The sequence below is a fragment of the Gallus gallus genome, chromosome 3, assembly GCF_016699485.2.
Source record: "Gallus gallus isolate bGalGal1 chromosome 3, bGalGal1.mat.broiler.GRCg7b, whole genome shotgun sequence".
Taxonomy (NCBI): domain Eukaryota; kingdom Metazoa; phylum Chordata; class Aves; order Galliformes; family Phasianidae; genus Gallus; species Gallus gallus.
This window is the reverse complement of record NC_052534.1, coordinates 17576811-17594086: the sequence shown is the minus strand read 5'-3', so window position 1 is coordinate 17594086 and position 17276 is coordinate 17576811. Positions and strand designations below refer to the sequence as shown.

The 17276-nt window shown below is 38.8% G+C and overlaps 1 protein-coding gene across 9 annotated transcripts in view; it reads left to right on the top strand.

Moving 5' to 3' along the window:
• Positions 1–17045, top strand: part of DISP1 (dispatched RND transporter family member 1) — an 85675-nt gene extending 68630 nt beyond the window's left edge. For all 9 annotated transcript variants that reach the window (XM_040698520.2, XM_040698521.2, XM_025149294.3 and 6 more), the window contains 6 exons: positions 1661–1690; positions 4739–4862; positions 6054–6181; positions 6582–6679; positions 9741–9838; positions 13390–17045. In XM_040698520.2, the coding sequence (XP_040554454.1) occupies positions 1661–1690; positions 4739–4862; positions 6054–6181; positions 6582–6679; positions 9741–9838; positions 13390–17034 (4123 nt within the window). In that variant the 3' untranslated portion in view covers positions 17035–17045. The remainder of the gene's footprint in view (positions 1–1660; positions 1691–4738; positions 4863–6053; positions 6182–6581; positions 6680–9740; positions 9839–13389) is intronic.
• Positions 17046–17276: the final 231 nt, after the last annotated feature.

Sequence of the window (17276 nt, the reverse complement as noted above, 5' to 3'; positions counted from 1 at the left end):
CTGTCGCCGTTACGTGTGTGCTATGTTGCCTGAGACATACAATGAATGAGCATGAAGAGTGAAAGAGGGCTTTTCTCATCCATCCTTTCCACTGAAGAAGGGAATAATAGGAATGCTAGTGTTTATATTACTCGGTCAACTATATTTTCATCATTCCTTTTGCTGTCATGTTATTTGGCAACACTTAGAACATGCATCTGAATTAGAGTGCCTGTTGCTGTTTTAGGAGCCATTTTACTTAGATTATACCTTCTGTTTGCTGTAATAAACTTTGACTTTGAGGCTCAGTTTTACATGAATTAGAAGTAGACATCTGAGCAGTACTGTCATTTTGTACAGGCGTGGTTGCAGCTGGTTTGAGGTGCTTATGCCAGAATGGCTGTTCCCTTGGGCTACAGTTTCAGCCCTGCGTGATGAATCTTACTGTTGAATGACAGCACATCTCATTCTCGAGTGCTGAATTTGGCTACAAACTTTCTCCACAACCCACAAAGGGTCCAAAGTTTGAGCTGTTAATCCAGTGTCCTGGAAGTATACAAATACTTATTTCTTCGGAAACCTAAGTGCAGAGGTACTGAGTGACCTATTTTATGTAAGCAGCTGTTTCTTAATTCATTGTTCTCTCTACTTTTTAAAGAATCATAGAATCACCAAGGTTGGAAAAGACCCACAGGATCACCCAGTCCAACCACCCACACATCACCAATAGTTCTTGCTAAACCATGTCCCTCAACACAACGTCCAAACATTCCTTGAACACCTCCAGGGTCGGTGACTCCACCACCTCCCTGGGCAGCCCATTCCAGTGCCTGACCACTCTTTCAGAGAAGTAGTATCTCCTAATGACCAAGAAGTAGTATTAAATACGCCCTTGGTAGTAAAACAAGTTCATAACTTAACCAAAGCCTCAGTATGGTTAGATATTGTACATACTGATTGTACGTCACATTCATAGATTGGAAATTCTTGGAAGGACTTACAGATTATTTGTGGGAATTATTCAAAGTGAAATGTATGTGGGATTTGCTGATCAATAGATAACAAAATGAAGTGCTTGCTGGATAGTTGCAGGAATTAATTATTTGCATTTGGGTTTGCTATCTCCTCATCAAATTGTTCTTACTAGATTTTTAATAAATAACAGAAAATTGCACAGGTTATTTTATATAGATACTTGTGACAAAAGAAAAGCTATCTCCAAAACCATTTTTTGTAATGGAATTACAGAGGACAATTAAAGGGCAATTAAGAGGTTTCATGAATTTGCAGCTTCAGAACATGGTGTTTTGGTTGTCCATTACCATAACGTGCAAACGCTGTCATGATTTTTAATGGTATTGAATTTTAATCTTGTTTATTAACTCTTTTGTTGAAAACTGGAACAGACACTTAAACAGTAATCACAGAAATCAGCTGCATGAAATTTTACTTTCAAAAACCCAGCTGTCTTTGTAGCTATAATTATTCCCTGAATTATATGTTTGCAAAGGCTCAATTGGGTGTGATTGTGTGACTTAAAAAAAATCAGATTCTAAAATGGCTGATTTTTTATGATTTAGTTGCTTATCCTTGTATGGGAAGAATTAAAAGAAAAATGGGCGCATGCATGTATATTTCATATATTTTCAATTACTCTTTTTTTTTCCCCTCTCTTTTCCAGGCCAGCCAGACCATTCAAGTTACCAAAAAGGTAAGGTATAATAATACTGTCACATGAGATGTTTACAGGATCATAAAGACATAAGGTGATGGCAAAGCTGTTATTTGCCACACAGTGTAAGAGTAGGGGACATTCAAGAAAAATGGTAGGCAATCAAATTAAAGAAGATTTCTTAAAGAACTCTCTCTTCACACAGTGGGTTATGAATTTTGGAAACTTTTAGAAGAATTCGTCTTCAATGGATTCCTAAATAACCACTGAAAGGATTAGTCAGGGTCATGCTCCTTAACATCCCTACTCAGGCATCTGTGAATTCCATTGCTTGTGGTGACCTCTTTACTATGCCGAATCTGTACATGGTGTATTTCTGTTTCTGTGTGTGAGACTGGGGCAGTGGTTAAACTGAGCATGTCCTGCTCAGGTGCTGAAGTGAAATGTTTGATGCCAGATTTTATACCTTAGCTTAAAATGGAAGGGAAAGCAGGATGCTATCTTTTCTCTTTTTCCTTTTTAAGAAACTACCTTCTTGAGACCAGATTTAGTGGTGCCAAAGTGGTGAAATTGACATAGATTGGATTCTGTATTGTATCTTCTAAACTTTTGTAATTGTTTAAATCATAGGGGGGGAAAAGAAAAGACAACAATATTGAAAGCAGCGGATGAAATGACATAAATAAGGGATTCTAGTTAGTGCCTTAAACACTGAAAATTCATCACGTAGTGCTTGAATAACTGGGGGGGAAAAAAGATGGTGTGGGAACTTAGCCATATGCCCAGCTTATTGTACACTTCTGGTTTTAATGAGGCATGAAAAAGTATGGGGTGTTATCCTGATACTAATGTACATGCTTAGCACTAGAGATGTACTTCGTGAACATGAATGGTGCCTTAACTGAGGAATGGCTTTAGAACAGACTTCTCTCAGACTCAGAAATTATCAGACGTGGAATCTAAGTGAGGACAGTGTCCTACTTTTCACAGAGAAAATGTAATCAGACTCATTTTCTGGCTTTTTAATGGGCCAAAAATAAAATAACTGCCATCTGTTTAGCCACTTCAACTAAGCTGACAGGGCTGCCTGTAGGGAACTTGGTTGGATCCGGAGCCCTCAGTGGTACTGAGTGACATTCAGATGAATAAAATTAAAATGTAGCTTGATTAGAGCTGTTATATTCTAGTTGAGGTCAGCTTTGCTTATCTGAATGTTGGTACCTACTGTGAGAAGCAGGCCAGTTGTGCAAATGTGAACAAACACTTGCTGTCTTCTGAGATTGACTTGCTAACTTTCTGAACAATTCATCTTGGATGCAGCTCATGACTGAAGGATTTAAGCAACTTCAGAGCTGCTCTGTTGAGAGTGGAAGCAAAAAGACAAGATGCTGAAGGGCTAAACCTGGCACTACTAGTGATGAATAGGAAAATAAATAGTTTAGGTAGGATTTTATGACTTCAGAGCAAATGTCTGTAATAGCTAGTCAGTGTAGCACTTGGTGTTTATGAAAACATTAAATCCTATAAATAGGAAAATTCTATTAGGTCATTTACTTCCCTTTACTTCTACTTTGTACAATTGCTCATTTGGCAAGCTGCCCCTTTGTGAATCACCTTAATAAAAACTAATGCTTCAGACTGCTTTTCAAGCTTTTGCTAATTAACCTCTTGTGTGAGAGTAGAATTATTCCACATCTCCCTAATGGGTTATTGGGGTACACCCTGCACTTTGGACTTCCTGTCTCCTTAATGCTATGTTTGGACCCCTTGACCATACCTACCTCCTTCCACATGGCTAGAAAGTCAACTTGCTCACAGCTGTTGGTATTACAGTTAGAAAAGGGGGAAGCTGTTCCTGGAGTGAGGAAGGAGCTGAGCATTACATCTCATCTTAGGAATGGGGTGGAAAGTTTCTATGCAGCAGATAATCAAATTGTGATTAGGTAATGGGTTGGTCTGAAACTGAAAAGGAAACGTAATCTGTTAAAATAGTAGAAGTACAGAAAGAGCACTGCTGTGGGCTTACTTACATGTTACATTGCAGGCAAGTTGAGGAGGAAGTGGTGTATAAATCTTTGTGATCAATATTTAGTGTGTACAGAGATAATCAGTGCAGAATGATTCATAGCCTACAATTATTTTTAATACCTTCTAAACTTTGTGGGACTTTCTGTGCTCTTTGATCCCCGGATAAGAGAATGTTACCCTTGGAACATAAGCTGAATGAATTAACCTTTTACTTAAAAAAAAAAAAAAATTAAGAAATTAAGCTTTTTAGGTTTCATTTTCTTTCCTGATGCTCTTCTGTCAACTTAACAGAAATCAAAATACCTTCCAAAAGTGATGGAAATAAGATTTTTATGTAAAACTTTGTGCATTCTAGAAGTTGAGCACATGCTGGGAGGTGAAATTTAAGGATATGCATTATTCTGGAAGGCTAAAAAATGAATGCTGATTAGCTTATGTATCGTGTTGCAACTCCCTTTCACCTCTGAATTTACAACAGATTCTATGGTTGTTTGGAACATTGACTTTGAGTATTTCTTTTAAGTGCCTGTTTTGAATTTAAAGGAAATGTTTTCTTTTTGAGTTCTTCAAAATCTGTTTTTCCTCTGATATTTTTCTTTAAAAAGCTGAAACTTCCAAATAAGAAATGGTAATGTTTTCTATCCTGAAATTTTTAATGAAACATCTGTTTTCTAGATAATATCCATGCCAGAATTTAAGTATAAGATTAAGGAAGAAATATTCATCTCAAAAATTTATATTCAGACTTAAACAGTTTTCATTTCACACATGCTTGCTTTGCATTTTTAATGTAAAAATGTTATATGAACGATTGCTGTGATGGTTTTAATTGCTAACATGTACTGAACAACAGGAGTCAGTAGCCCGTAATTTATCACCTCTGTAGCAGCACAAAGGAAATTAAATTAAAGCCGTTGTTTTTCCTGTGCCTGAAATGGAAAGCTTTTTTAGATGTGAGTAGGAAGTTTCAGTCAGCGGGAGATATGAAAACAAGTGGCGTTTTTTTGTGCGTGACTTTCATTCTGTAAGATCTTTTTTTCCATGCTCCTCTCCCTGTAGCTATGCTGCTCTGATAGCTGACTGGCCCGTGGTGGTCCTGGGCATGTGTACTGTGTTAATAGTGGTGTGTGCACTGGTTGGAATATTAGTTCCAGATCTCCCAGATTTCTCTGATCCATTGCTGGTAAGTAAATATTAGTCACTTGTGCTGTCAAGTAAGTATTTTTGGTTTACTGTTTTTTCCATATTAGCAGTAAACAACATATACAAGTACAGCAGCTGGTGCATTCCCCTGACTCTTAGTGTGCCAGAAGAGATTCCCTGTACTTTGAATCTATTTGGGAGTTGATTTTCAGAGAGATTCTCGTCAGTAGTAAGGTTACAGAAGCAATTTTTGTCTAATGGATTTATGAAAGAAATGAGATGTTCAAGAGCCTGATATTTCCCCTGGAAAATATAATTGAAAGTAGTAAGTTTCAGCATTGATAATACAAAGATGCTCTTGCTGTCAGAGTGCATTGTCCATGAATTTCAATTACTTCTTCATTTTGCTATTCAAATCTCATGTGACTTACAGCAGAACTGCTATACATTGAATAATGTAAATTCATCCTAGTTTTAGATGTACAGCACAATGCAACACAAGCCATACGTTCTAAATCAAGTTTCAAAGAGTGAGAGCCAGGATCTATTAAAGGAAAGGGTATTCTAAGTGCCTTCTGGGGATGAAATGATATCCATATTGAAAGACTGAAAGTAGTCTTTATCAGGTTCTGTTAAATACTGTGCTTGTTTTTTATTTTTCCTGGGCTATCTTACCCATACTAGCCTTATGGAAAAATTGTCTTTAATTATGGTCCTCAAATATGGGTAAGTTATTGTTATATATATTTTTTGTGGTATATATATCTATACATATCCGTATGTAATGGCTGTTTATTGAAAACAATTGAGTTATTCAATTCATATTTCAACGTCACTTTTGAAATTAAAGACTTGTCTTATTCTTGGAGAAATAGAAAAGATAGATTTGAATATATTTAAATCATATTTAATCAGTAAATAATTAAGATACAGAAGAGGACGTTTATGAGCACCCTTGCTCTGAAAAGTAAACTGAACATTTGGTTAGACTAAATTATCCCCATTTCTCAGGGAGATAAGTAGTATGTGCAAGAATTCATCATCCCTTCTTAGTTTATGTAATGGGTCATTGTTTTGTCAGACTGGCCCGTTATAAAGCATTTTCCTTTTAGAGCAGATGCCTGACATAACAATGATTCATAACAAAAGCTTTACATCACTTTGGTCGTGCTTACACTCTCCTATTTGAGCTAAAAAATGAGAAGTATTAATGGGATTTTATAATTCTTAGGGTTTTGAACCAAGAGGGACGGCAATAGGACAGAGATTGGTTACATGGAACAATATGGTGAAAAACACAGGGTACAAAGCAACGCTAGCGAATTATCCTTTTAAATATGCTGATGAGCAAGCTAAAAGGTAAGAATTTGTCTTAAAGATCTACTGTTTTGTTTTTGTGTGTGTGCACATAACTCTTGCTATAGTACTCTCGGAAGTTACTGTATATAATGCCAATGTTTCAATAAATATTGGATCTGATCACCTACATTTCTCAAGCGTTTAGACACTTTCCATCATAAACTCTTTAAACTCTTTGGTTTGTCATTTTAGTTTCCTCTCTGAAACGCAGGCATTTTTCATACTGGACTCAATGAAACATCCTCTGAAGTCTCTAATAACAAAAAATGCAGTGAATGCTTCAGTTCTTGAATACAAAAGTCACGTTGTCACATAAGAGTTGTTAAGATGTGTAACTTGTTGAGGTACTTTTTAACAATTTCTTTTCTAAGGTGAGTTAAAGCCATTTATTCTGTTCTAGTCATCAAGATGACAGATGGTCAGATGATCACTATGAAAGAGAGAAGAGGCAAGCAGAATGGAACTTTCACAAGGATACCTTTTTTTGTGATATTCCAAGTAAGTGGAGAAATTATTTAGGGCAAATAAGCTTCTCCCAGTTGAATGATTTTTGAGCTCTTCTGTCTCTTGCATACCCAATCAGGAAAATATTTTTTACTTGCTTACAAACACCTTCTTTGTGTGCACAGAGGCCTTTGATGAAATTGTTCTAAAATGTTCTATTCTATTGGTTCTTCGCAGGTAGCAGTTATTTTCTTAAAGTGGTTCCACTTCCCATAAAAATATCCTGTTGTTGATAGTGCTGACCATTGTAAGAGCAATGTTATATATGCCTATAGATATCATATCATAGAACCATATCATAGAATGGCTTGGGTTGGAAGGCACCTCAGGATGATCAAGTTCCAACCCCTCTGCTACAGGCAGGGATGCCAACTGCTAGATCAAGTACTAGATCAGATTACTCAGGGCCCCTTCTAACTCAGCCTTAAGGACATCCAGGGATGGGACATCCACAGCCTCTCTGGGCAGCCTGTTTCAGCATCTCACCACTCTCTCAGTAAAAAACTTCCCTCTGACATCTAATCTAAATCTCCCTTCCTGTAGTTTAAAACCATTCCCCCTTGTCCTATCACTATCTACCCTTGTAAAAAGCTGATTTCCCTCATGCTTATAAACTCCTTTTAAATATCGGAAGGCCAAAATGAAGTCCCCCTTCAGCCTTTTTTTTCTAGGCTGACCAAACCCAGTTCCTTCAGCCTGTCTTCATAGGAGAGGTGTTCCAGCACTTTGATCATATTTGTGGCCCTCCTCTGGAACCTCTCCAAAAGCTCCACATCCTTCCTGTGTTGGGGGCCCCAGACTGGATGCAGTACTCCATCTGGGACCTCATGAGAGCAGAGTAGAGGGGGGCAGTCATCTCCCTCATCCTGCTAGCTACCTCTCTTCCAAGGGAACCCAGGATACTATTGGCCTTCTGAGCTGCAAGTGTACACTGCTGGCTCATGTTACGTTTTTCAGCAACTAGGACCCTTTAGTCTTTCTCAGCAGGGCTACTCTCAAGGAGTTCTTCTCTCGGTCTGTGTATGTATCTGGGACTAGCTTGACCCAACCTTGCACTTTGCTTTGTTGAGCCTCACCAGGTTTACAAGGGCCCACATTTCCAGTTTATCAAGGTCCCTCTGGTTGACATCCCTTCCTTCTAATGCATCAACTGCACCACTTAATTTGGTGTTATAGAAAACTTGCTGAGAGTGCACTTGATCCCATCATCTATGTCCTTGATAAAGATGTTAAAGAACACTGGTCACAAGACAAACACCTGGGGGTCACTGCTCATTATCAACCTCCACTTGGACATAAAGTCATTGACTACAGCCCTCTGGCAGTGACCTTCCAACCAATTCTTTATCCACCAAATAGTCCACCCTTCAAATTCGTATCTCTCCAATTTAGAGATAAGGGTGAGGTGGGGGACCGCATCAAAGACCTTGCAGAAGTCCAGTTGGAAGATACAGTACTTAAATCGCACTAGCGACGATATGTTTTGTCTGTGCCATCAATTCTAAAAGAAAACTAAAAATAGTTTTTTACTAAAAATGAGGCTCTTTTCTAAAAGACTGCAGGTCATATCCTGCCCAGAATGTAGAGTGTTTTTTTTTTAATAGAACAAAACAGAAACCAAAACCAAATCAACCAAAAAAGTCCCCCAGAAGTAATGAAGGCTTACGAAGATATCAAAATTAAACTAGCGGACAAAAGAAATCTTTATTAAACTGTTTGCCAGTCATACTACAAAACTTTGGTAAATTCTGTTCAGGTAGAAAGCATACATTAACAGATGTACAACTTGCCTTTATTCAGAGAGTGCCTTGGGACATGGTCTCTTTTGTGACTATTTTTATACTTGAGGACTGATAACAGAACGTGAAAACATAATTGTAAAATTATTTATTTTACTGATCTGAGAGAACAATGACCAGTAAAAATGGGTGATAACAGTTTTATGATTTTTTTTCAATTACATTGAAGTTTTACATCTAAGTGAGAGGCTGTGAACAGTGTTGTCACTTCTGCTCCTATGAGCAGAACTAAATTAAACTGAGCAGATATTAGATAAGGAAGTGGAAATTTGTTGGAAACACTACCAAGCAATAGCTGTAACTTGAAGCAGAATTAACTACTTTGACCCTGCCTGCTGTTTCTGTATAGTCTCATTCTTTCCATTGCTGTTTCTGCATCATCTCAGTTGTGGCAGTTGTGAAGGAATTGTGCTTCTGTGAGAGTTTGCCAGTTAGCCATGTAAAGAAAACAATTGATTTCCTCTTGACCCATATTGATCATTGGTATCTTTCTTCTCCAGGATCAGTAGATTTCCATTTCCTTGATCCTGAAAACACAGTCAGAGACCATAAAGCAGTATCTATCCCCAAATATTTTTATTGCATTTCTGTGAAAGGCAACAACTCTGCATTTTCACAACAGTGGGGTTAAAAATCAGCCTTTTGGTTAGCTATGCATAATGATTTAGCTGCCACTAAGTAAAGATTTTCTTTCCTAAATGCTGTCTTCTAATAAGTGTAATTCAATTGTAATTTAAGCTGTATGTGTCTAAATAGTAGAAATATTTAAAATGGCCTTAAGGGTATCACAGAAACTTCCACTGCAGTCATTTGCTTCTAAAGCAAAAAGAGTCCTGTAGAAACATCTTTATAATTATTATTTATATTCCAAAATGCCTTACTAAATTAGCCTTTGATTACTATTATCTATGCACTGCCATGATGCAGTGCCAAAAATTTCATAGTTTGCTGATTAGATCTTTTGATTTTTTTTCTGTTTGTCATAGTTCAGAAGATAGACTACTTGAATAGAAGTCTGTAGAGCTTCTAAGTGGTATATAATGTTTAAGATGCCATATTTACAATACGCACTGTAAGTAAAATGAAACTTTCATGTGGACTGAGTCTTACAGATAAATAGATCGTTTTGAAAATGAGGTGGATTCCTGTGGACTGAGAATGATCTCACTGGCATCGTTTAAATGCTGGGATTCTGTCTCAGTTTTTGATATCAGACACACACGAATAGTCCATAAACTATTCTCGTGTAATTTCAGGTGATCGCTATTCACGAGTGGTGTTTACATCAACAGAAGGAGAGAATTTATGGAATTTGAATGCAATTAAGTCAATGTGCAATGTAGATAACCTAAGGGTAAGTAAAGATGCTGTTTAATTTGTCTTATATGCAGATAAGAAGCATTTAATTGAGAGTTTATTTTACTGCCCAGTGTCCAACAGTATGTATGAACACTCCACATTGTTTGCACCCTTGTAGAGTGGTCAGTCTGCTTACAGAGGAAGCTAAGAAACAGCAGTCTATACTGCAAATTTGTACAGTGAAATTTATTTGTTTTTGCTACTAATGCCATCCAGAATATCCAGTGTTTATCACTGCCTCTCAGATAACTCTCTTTATTTTGCCAGATTCCCAAAGTACTTTCACTAACAGATGGCATTTTCTTGCTTAAAATGTTGAACTGTAGTGAAACACTGTGTAGTGAATCTCCCTAGAAGCCTTCTGGCCTGCATTTTGTTCTGATTGGCTTCTCTTGGTATAAGTGGGTTTTGTCCTCACATGCTTATGAAATTTTCCTTATGTCCTCATCAGAGATTATTGCACTGACATGATGGCTCATGTTATTTACCTTTATCTCTTTCAGTCAGAATGAGCCAGGAGAAAAAAGTCCAGTGTTTAAACCAGTTCAGCTCCGTTTCGAATTATTTGAGCTAGGGAGTCATCCAATGACTGGCTCAGTCAGGAAATATGGTTGAGAATAACCTTTTACAGCAGTGAAAATTGAGTTAGGGAAGACATTAAGCTTTTTTCGTTGCCTTTATTTAATGCTTCATACTTAAAATAACTTTTTTTTACAAACAATTCTAGCAATTTCTGAGCATTTTAACTCCTTTTAGAGCTCATGAAGTGCTGAGATAAGCCCCAGTTCTGAATGCAAAGTTCTGCTGATTACCAGACTCTAGAGAGAATGCAAACTTGCACTGTAGCTGTCAGAAGAAACTGATGACTTGTGTGACTTCCCAGTCTTATAGACTCTTCTCTGTCTGTAGTCAGTTTTGCTGTTGAATTGCTTGTTGAGGATCTGTTTCTATTCAAATAAGTGGCAAAACCTTCTGTATTCAAAGACTGGATGCTTTTTCCTAGAAACGTAAGCGTTAGAGTTGATGCAATTTTCTAACGATAAGCAAGATTTCAGCACACCTATAATTTGCATTAAATATGAGCTAACAGTACATCCCCTATGTTAGTCGTGTTCCCATCTGCATGTAACTACTTTAACTGTATATTTTTCTGACACTCACGGGCTCCATCTTACAGCTGTTCTGCATGTGCTAGTCCTATAATCTTCTTGGAAATATTATATACAAAATAGCTTTAGGAGGTGTTCTGATTTTTAACTACTTGGATGAGACGAGCCCTTTCTTTCACCTGGCGATTGCAGGATGTTTTTCCTATAAACCATAAACATTTATTATATAAATTTCAAACTCTGTAAACGATCTCTTCAGACTGCTTCCCAAAAAGCTTAGAGTTGTAATTTCTGTCACTGTATATGCCCATTTGGGCAGGTCTGTCTATGGATAGAGCATGTTCACTGCTTGGTTTCTTCTGTTGTTCCAAAGTAAATGGAAATCTTGCCAGCAGCAGACTGAGTCTGGCAACAGCGGAATTTCCTTTGTGATACCTTTGGACCACTAACAAAGCCCAATGCTACAACATATTAACATTTTACACAGTATTTTAATAAGCTATCCCAAGCTAAATTTTGAATTTTAATTTCTAATTTCCAGCTGCCAGCTCATATTACTTTATCTTTGGCAGCAGTTACTTTACAAGTAAATGTTTATGGCCTGCAGCAAGTGTTGAAGAACAGCATATAAATCTCGTTGTCCCGTTTTGATGTGAATATGCAGAGAAGACAATACAATCCTTTCCTCCTGGTTTGCCTGCTTGACCCAAGGGTTTGTCTATTATGTCCTCGTAAGATAAACTTGGAGGCGTGCCACAAAAAATACAGATATGCTATTCCAGTGCTTCCTTTTGTTTAGAAGGTTGTTCAGTTTTTCCTGAGTTTGCATGTGTAAGTGTTTCTATCTGGAAACAATCAAATGTGAATTATCCTGTTTTTTTGGAATGCCAGTTTGTTATTGTTCAGAAACTGGTTGACAAAATTAAGTCCATGTTAGAGTTTTTATAACTGTCCTGAGAATTCCCAAGCACAGGGTTTTGTCTGCATTATAAATGGTTGCTAATAATAAACCCATGCAGTTATGCTAGAAAAGCAAAGTAGTGTGTTTTAAATTTAGGTGATCTGAAATATACATGGATAATGATTTCCGGTCCCAATCCTATAAACTCTTAACCACATAGATTTAGTGACTTTTATTAATACGTGTTCATTATGTACAACTTGATTAAGACTGAAATTATACATGTATCTAAATATTTGAAGAATTCATTCTCATTCATCACACACAAGCCAGAAGTTTTGTGTAGAAGCAGACATGAAATTTTTAAGACTCAATTCTCTGTGCCATGTCAAGATGGAGTTTTACCAAGACGAGAAAATTTCCATGACACAATCTTGTTACTTAGCAGTTTCAATTCTACTTTAAAGATGCCTTCACTTTGCCTAAAAGAGCCTTGTGCCTACTTAGCGAAGTCCTACACTTAGTGGTTTCAACTAAATCTGAAATATTCTTAAAGTGAAAGAAGAGTGTCCATGTAAGGGAGTAATGCTCATCTATCAAAGGAGTTCTTAACGGAAGCGCTAAAATTGCTATCATTTTCATGAAGCTCTGATAGTAGTTCCTAGGCTGAGGGCATTCACTTGAGCTGACACAGAGGTTCTCCACTCCAGGATCTCTCTCTGCTGTGTCTGCACGTGGTGCCTGCTTGTGCCTGTAACTCCTCCAGCTCTACTGCTGCTGCGTCTTCCTCTGCTCCTGCTCTCCTGTGCTGAGCCTTGGGGCTTCTTCCCAAAGTGAGTGCAGCATTCAGAGGCACAACTGCCATTTCTGTGCAACATGGCTAATTGTATGGGGCTTTATGCCACAGCTGTGTTATTTTGTGCCTTGGAAATCCATGTATCACTTGAAACACGCAGCAGGCTGACATGTTTGAGAGGAAATGTGTCATCTGCATGAGAGCAAGAAACACCTTGTAAAGTGAGGATTGTAGAAGAGAGGTCAGATGGTGGAAGTCATTGTAAAAAATGTCATGCTGGTTCTTTCTGGATGGTAAGTCCCTGTCTATCTCAGGACCTTCGGTATGGGATTCCAAGCAGGATGGAACTTCACTGATGTACAGCTGATTGGATGTTTTCAGGACTATAGCATGAGATAATAGAAGAGAATTAACAGTCCTCAGTTTGTAAAAAGAAAAAAAGAAATTTCAATGCATCTCCAAATAATAGAACACTAAGAGTACAACTGCAGTAGTCTTAACGCTTCTGCCAGTTCTATCCTTCTTTGACAAGTCAGAGTGCTAAGTTACTGCTGGGTTAATCTGGTGCATGTAAGAGGATGCTGATCAAAAACAACATGCACAGAAAGAGGAATTTATAAATGATAACAGGAAAAAAACATAAGCTGAATTTTTATCACTTCAGGATTTGTGTGTGAATGTTTCTAAGAGATCACGTGATTGCTTTAAAATGGATTTTTGCACTGCCTGTCTTTATACAGATCAGATCCCATTCCCAATTCGGTGATCTCTGCCAGAGAGCCACTGCTGCTTCTTGCTGTCCCAGCTGGACACTGGGCAACTATATTGCCATCCTAAACAACAGGTCGTCATGTCAAAAAATTGTAGAACGAGACGTCTCTCACACCCTAAAGCTGCTTCGCACGTGTGCCAAATACTATTACAATGGAACCCTGGGGCCGGACTGCTGGGATATGAATGCCAAAAGGAAGGACCAACTCAAGTGTACAAATGTGCCTCGCAAATGTACCAAGTACAATGCTGTTTACCAGATCCTACACTATCTAGTGGACAAGGATTTTCTAAGCCCAAAGACAGCTGACTACGTCTTACCAGCTTTAAAATATAGCATGCTCTTCTCTCCAACTGAGAAGGGAGAAAGCATGATGAGTATTTACCTTGATAACTTTGAGAACTGGAACTCTTCTGATGGTGTGACAACCGTCACAGGGATTGAGTTTGGAATAAAACATAGTTTGTTTCAAGATTACCTGTTGATGGATACTGTGTATCCTGCCATAGCCATTGTAATTGTTCTATTAGTTATGTGTGTGTACACGAAGTCCATGTTTATCACGCTGATGACTATGTTTGCAATAATTAGTTCCTTGATCGTTTCTTATTTTCTGTATCGAGTAGTATTTAATTTTGAGTTCTTTCCATTCATGAATCTCACTGCATTGATTATTCTTGTTGGGATCGGAGCAGATGATGCTTTTGTCTTATGTGACGTTTGGAACTACACTAAATTTGATAAACCTCACGCTGGAACTTCTGAGACAGTGAGCATCACGTTGCAGCATGCTGCTCTTTCCATGTTTGTCACCAGTTTTACCACCGCTGCTGCCTTCTATGCTAACTATGTCAGCAATATCACAGCGATCAGATGTTTTGGTGTCTATGCTGGTACTGCCATCTTGGTGAATTATGTTTTGATGGTCACTTGGCTACCTGCAGTAGTTGTGTTACACGAACGTTATCTTCTCAATATTTTCAGTTGCTTTAAAAAACCTCAGCAGAGGGTATACAACAACAAAAACTGCTGGACAGTGTTGTGCCAAATGTTCCACAAGGTTATTTTTGCAGTCTCAGAAGCATCCAGGATATTTTTTGAAAAAGTTTTGCCATGCATTGTTATCAAATTTCGTTATATTTGGCTTTTCTGGTTCCTTGCCTTAACAGTTGGTGGAGCATATATTGTTTGCGTAAATCCAAAGATGAAATTGCCATCATTGGAGCTCTCTGAGTTTCAGGTATTTAGGTCTTCTCACCCCTTCGAACGATACGATGCAGAATACAAAAAGCTTTTCATGTTTGAACGTGTCCACCACGGAGAGGAGCTCCACATGCCAATTACGGTAATCTGGGGTGTCATGCCTGAGGATAATGGTGACCCTTTAAATCCTAAAAGTAAGGGGAAGCTGCAACTAGATAGCAGTTTTAATATTGCTAGCCCGGCTTCACAGGTTTGGATTTTACGCTTCTGTCAGAAGCTGAGAAATCAAACATTCTTTTATCAGACTGAAGAACAAGACTTCACAAGCTGCTTTATTGAAACATTTAAGCAGTGGATGGAAAATCAGGACTGTGATGAGCCGTCTCTTTACCCCTGCTGCAGCCACTGGAGCTTTCCGTACAAACAAGAAGTCTTTGAGTTATGTATCAAGAGAGCTATAATGGAGCTAGAAAGAAGCACAGGGTACCATTTGGATAGCAAAACTCCAGGGCCTCGCTTTGACCTGAATGACACTATCAGGGCAGTGGTGCTGGAGTTCCAAAGCACCTACCTCTTCACACTGGCTTATGAGAAAATGCATCAGTTCTACAAGGAGGTGGACTCATGGATTTCAAGTGAGCTTAGTTCAGCTCCTGAAGGCCTTAGCAATGGTTGGTTTGTGAGTAATTTAGAATTTTATGATCTACAGGACAGTCTTTCTGATGGAACTCTAATTGCCATGGGTCTTTCGGTTGCTGTTGCCTTTAGTGTAATGCTTCTTACAACTTGGAACATTATTATAAGCCTTTATGCAATAGTTTCAATCGCTGGAACTATTTTTGTCACTGTAGGTTCCCTGGTTCTTCTTGGCTGGGAGCTAAATGTGCTAGAATCTGTCACTATTTCTGTGGCTGTCGGCTTGTCTGTAGACTTTGCTGTTCATTACGGAGTAGCTTATCGCTTAGCCCCCGACCCTGACCGAGAGGGAAAAGTGATTTTTTCTCTAAGCCGAATGGGTTCTGCTATTGCGATGGCTGCGTTGACAACGTTTGTAGCTGGAGCAATGATGATGCCTTCTACAGTGTTGGCGTACACGCAGCTCGGCACTTTCATGATGCTAATAATGTGCATTAGTTGGGCTTTTGCAACATTCTTCTTCCAGTGCATGTGCCGATGCCTTGGACCCCAGGGCACTTGTGGCCAGATCCCGCTACCAAAAAAACTGCGGTGTAATGCCTTCTCTCAGACCTTTTCAGGAGCCCAGGGGGGCAGAGGTCAAAATAAATCACATCCCATTAGCAAATACCAGCTGGACTCCAGAGGTCAAAAGCCAGAAATGGAGCATGAGCACTACGAGCTGGAGCCGCTGGCATCACAAGCAGGTATCTGTAACCCTGCAGAGAAAGTGACCTATGAAGAAACTCACATCTGCTCAGAACTCTTCAGCAGCAGGTCCCAGAACACGTGTATGCCTATGCATTCAGTGTATAATAGTGAAGTGAGCAAAAGCATTAAAAACGTTGCTAGTTCAGCTGTGCTGCAGTCGTCTATTGACCAACGTGCTCTGTGCCCACTCTTCTCTCAGAACAGGCAGTGCAGCTGCCCAGATCCGTATAAGCAGGTAACGGTAAAGTGGAGCCCACACTCATGTCAACAGCTAAGTGATCCCTTCTGTTACCAGTGTTCTCCTTCGCCTGGGGCCGTGCAGATCCAAAGCTCTGTGACTCCCATAAATACTTTACAACAAACTACTGAAGGTTATGTGCATCCTGTCCAGCATGTCCTCCACTGCAGCTGCCTTCAGGGAAGGCTCAAAAGAACGATGACACAGAACTCGCTGCCGAAAAATTTTTTCCTCCAGTCAGTACAACAGCTTCAGGCACATCAGAGAGTAAACAGGACAGATTCACACGCTCACCAAAACCCAGAGGAAAACATCAGAACTGTTCCAAAGGTGATGAGCTCCTCCCAATTTCTGTGCCGAAATGCAGGGCCTCTAATCGTGCATTGCTCTGAATGTGAGAACAGCGTACCTAACAACCAAAAGGGACTCTGTCAGAAGGCAGACAAGTGTGATGAAAAGGGCGGCACAGAAGCCAATGGGGTTGAAAGCAAGAAAGCCTCTATGTCAAAGCAGAAAAAGAAAGCCGAGAGCAAGATAGATCAGTGTTCTTTGCAGAATGACCAGGTTTTGAAGGGTGACCAAGCTGCTAAAAAACACCTGCTGAATAGGTCAGCAGGAGAGGCTCACTGTGAGGGTTGCCATGAAAACTCACACTGTTGTAGCACGGCTGTAGTAGTGAAGTGCAATTCTGTTGACTGTCAAATGCCAAACATCGAAGCCAATGTGCCTCCTATGTTAATGCGCCCAGAACTTTCCAATGAAAGTTTGTTAATAAAAACGCTATAATAAATCTTTAATTTGGCCATCCCGTGTCTTTCTTTTAGAAGTATGTTTAAGACACTAAACAAGAAAGAACTGAATAAGTATGAATTATAATTGCATTTTGGAATGAGAAGGGTATTTTATAGAAGAGTAATATTTATACATTTCATAAAACCATTACACATAGTAAAACCAGATGTTGTCCAGAATGTTTTTTTGGTTTTTTTTTCTGCTGTAGCTCGTAAACTGGATTATGCTTAATTTAA